The sequence below is a fragment of the Montipora foliosa genome, chromosome 5 (genome assembly GCF_036669935.1).
Source record: "Montipora foliosa isolate CH-2021 chromosome 5, ASM3666993v2, whole genome shotgun sequence".
Lineage (NCBI taxonomy): Eukaryota > Metazoa > Cnidaria > Anthozoa > Scleractinia > Acroporidae > Montipora > Montipora foliosa.
Window position 1 is genome coordinate 25,070,139 of NC_090873.1, and position 2,500 is coordinate 25,072,638.

Consider the following 2,500-nt stretch of genomic DNA (forward strand, 5'->3'; position numbering starts at 1 on the left):
CATTTGCGAGCGATTGGCTTGGTATGACAGACAAATCCGACAATAGGGTAGGGCATTTGAACACCATTTTGGCCCGAGGGGGAGGGAATTTGAAGGATGCAATCTTCAAAAGTTCAAATGCCCGGGCTTTGCCCGGCGGGGGATGTTCAAGTTTCAAGTTGATCGGCGCATTATTCTAAGTTTTTTTTTTATCGAATTTCGCGAGGAGCGTTCGAAACTAGATCAACCGGAAAAATTGTCGTTATGTAGCAAAAGCTAATGAATATTACTGAAAACTTGAACCTAATTGTTTGTCCGGGCTATATATAATCTTTAAGTAAAATGATTCCAAATTGTTCCGTCTTGCAAACAAATGTAAGCAAATTGGACCGCTACAGTTATCACCTTGCGCTCAGTGTCGGGCGCCAAATGCAGTTTCACGTCATTTGTATGTAAATACTACAACTTCTACTACCAATTCTTTTCCTCCTTCAAATATGTTTTCCGTGTACCTATTACGAAATAAAACCGTTAATAAATAAGGGGTCACCGTGCTTTTTTTTCGCAACACGATGATAAATGGATGGCACAGGGGCAATATCGGCTTCAAAATAATCATTTTTTTGCGAAAGGACTAGGGCGAGTTCCAAAACAAGAATTACCATGATTGCACTTAAAAGCTCTTGAACAGCAAAAGTGGCCATTTTTGTCTCTCTTCAGATGGCCGGGGTGAAACGCTGACATCTATCTCCGAAGGCACAATGTTGTGCGCAGTATGAGGTGCGCGATGCAAAACAAGGGAAGTACCTAAAGGGGTGTGAAGGGGGCGTTAGGCACTGACGTCACAGTCCTTTTGGTTGCCCAGAAGAGCTCAGGGGAGCAGACTCACTACTAGCCTCAGGCTCACTTGTAATTCTTCTCGCCGGCTTCGACGGCTCGCGTTTACAAGTGAGCCTGCTCGCAGGCTAAGTCACTACATCCCAGATTCACTGGGAATCACATGTCCGTAGGATGGAAATCTCAGGAGATCTTACGGTGAGATGTGTCTGAGAAATCGAACACATGGCGGTTAGAAGCTACGCTTTAATAGTGTACTTAGAGGACATATGAGAAACTACAGAATACACTGTGACATCCACACATGGGGAGACCAAGTTGTAGATCGTACTGTAAGAGATGAAATCGCATCATCTGAAGAAAAGCACTGGCCAGTAGCTCGAGAATATTAAATACAGTTCTGTTAAAAGTTGCCGGGAACAAAAAGCTTTACTTGATCTCATATCCGCAGTTCAGTATATGATTTATTTCACATATCATTTTGTTCATTGAAATGGGAAAGTAGCGAATAGAGTGCAATACGGAAGTTGCCATGGAGACAAAGCGATGCAGTGATTTTTTTGAGTACAAAATAAATAAAGAATGGTATGAACTTGCTCGTTCATTCCGTGATTCATGGTCACTCGTGATGATTTGAAAGTTCTCAAATTGCACTCACCTACAGCTCGTGCAACTTTGAGAACTTTCACCTCATGCCCATCAATCACGAAATGCTATTGATACGATGGCAACTCTCATAGAGACGGGACGAATCTCCCAGTCTCCCGTGCCGGTCACGAAAATCTCACGGATAAAGCCCGTGTGGAAAAAATCTCCTTAGCCAGTGTCGTTCGCGCAATTTATTGGGTGGAGGATAGAGATTTAATAAAGAGTGATGGAGTGGTCATTTCTGGGGGATGGAAATCATCAGAGGTTAGCATCTTTGAGAATGGACTAAATCTTACCAAAACTCTCAGTCCTGGAGTATCAACAAAACAACAGTGTAATCACTGACAAGAACAATCTCGTCATGCAAGTGCAATTAATAATAAATATAACATTTGGATAAAAGGTCACCATAATTAGAACATTTCATCCCAGCATGCCCGCAAAAGTCTATAAATTACATTTAACTGAAGTGCGGTAACAGGTGGTTGATCGCTGGTGGGTCACTGTCTGTAAAAGGCTATGGAGTTCGCCATTTTAGTGTTGAACGGATCAATCAGATATTCTTGTATCCCAAAGCAACAAACCATTAGAATTCAGTTCCTTTGTGATGCAAATCTTAACAGGCTAATATCGCGCGTCACATTCACCAATTGAAAACAAAACGTCACTAGTTTGCATATCTCACATATTCTAAACTGGAATTTCATCGCCGAGTGACTTGATAAAAACTGCTTAAAAAGAGTGAAAGCTTAATCTTAACTCGGTCAGGCATGTCCGTCTTGACTGGCAACTTCATATGACGAAAACAAAATGGTGTTAAGGCTGCCTCTTCGACTATGGCGATGGTATATGCGATGCCTTGAGGTTCATCCATGGAAAACCCAACTCATCTCTACAGGTTTGACTTTAACATCAACATATTCTTGAAATAGACTCTTCCATCTTGAAATAGACCGCCATCTTGGCTGCGGAGCAAACACGGCTAAATTTAAAGTAAATGTGTAGGATTTTAGCCGACTGTGAACCGCTGTAGCGC

General features: G+C 42.0%; 1 protein-coding gene across 1 annotated transcript in view; it reads left to right on the top strand.

Moving 5' to 3' along the window:
- Positions 1-2,103: 2,103 nt before the first annotated feature.
- LOC138003797 (protein Mpv17-like) overlaps positions 2,104-2,500 on the top strand; it is an 8,295-nt gene continuing 7,898 nt past the window's right edge. Inside the window, exon 1 of the mRNA XM_068850037.1 lies at positions 2,104-2,362. Within this exon, the coding sequence (XP_068706138.1) occupies positions 2,275-2,362 (88 nt within the window). The 5' untranslated portion in view covers positions 2,104-2,274. The remainder of the gene's footprint in view (positions 2,363-2,500) is intronic.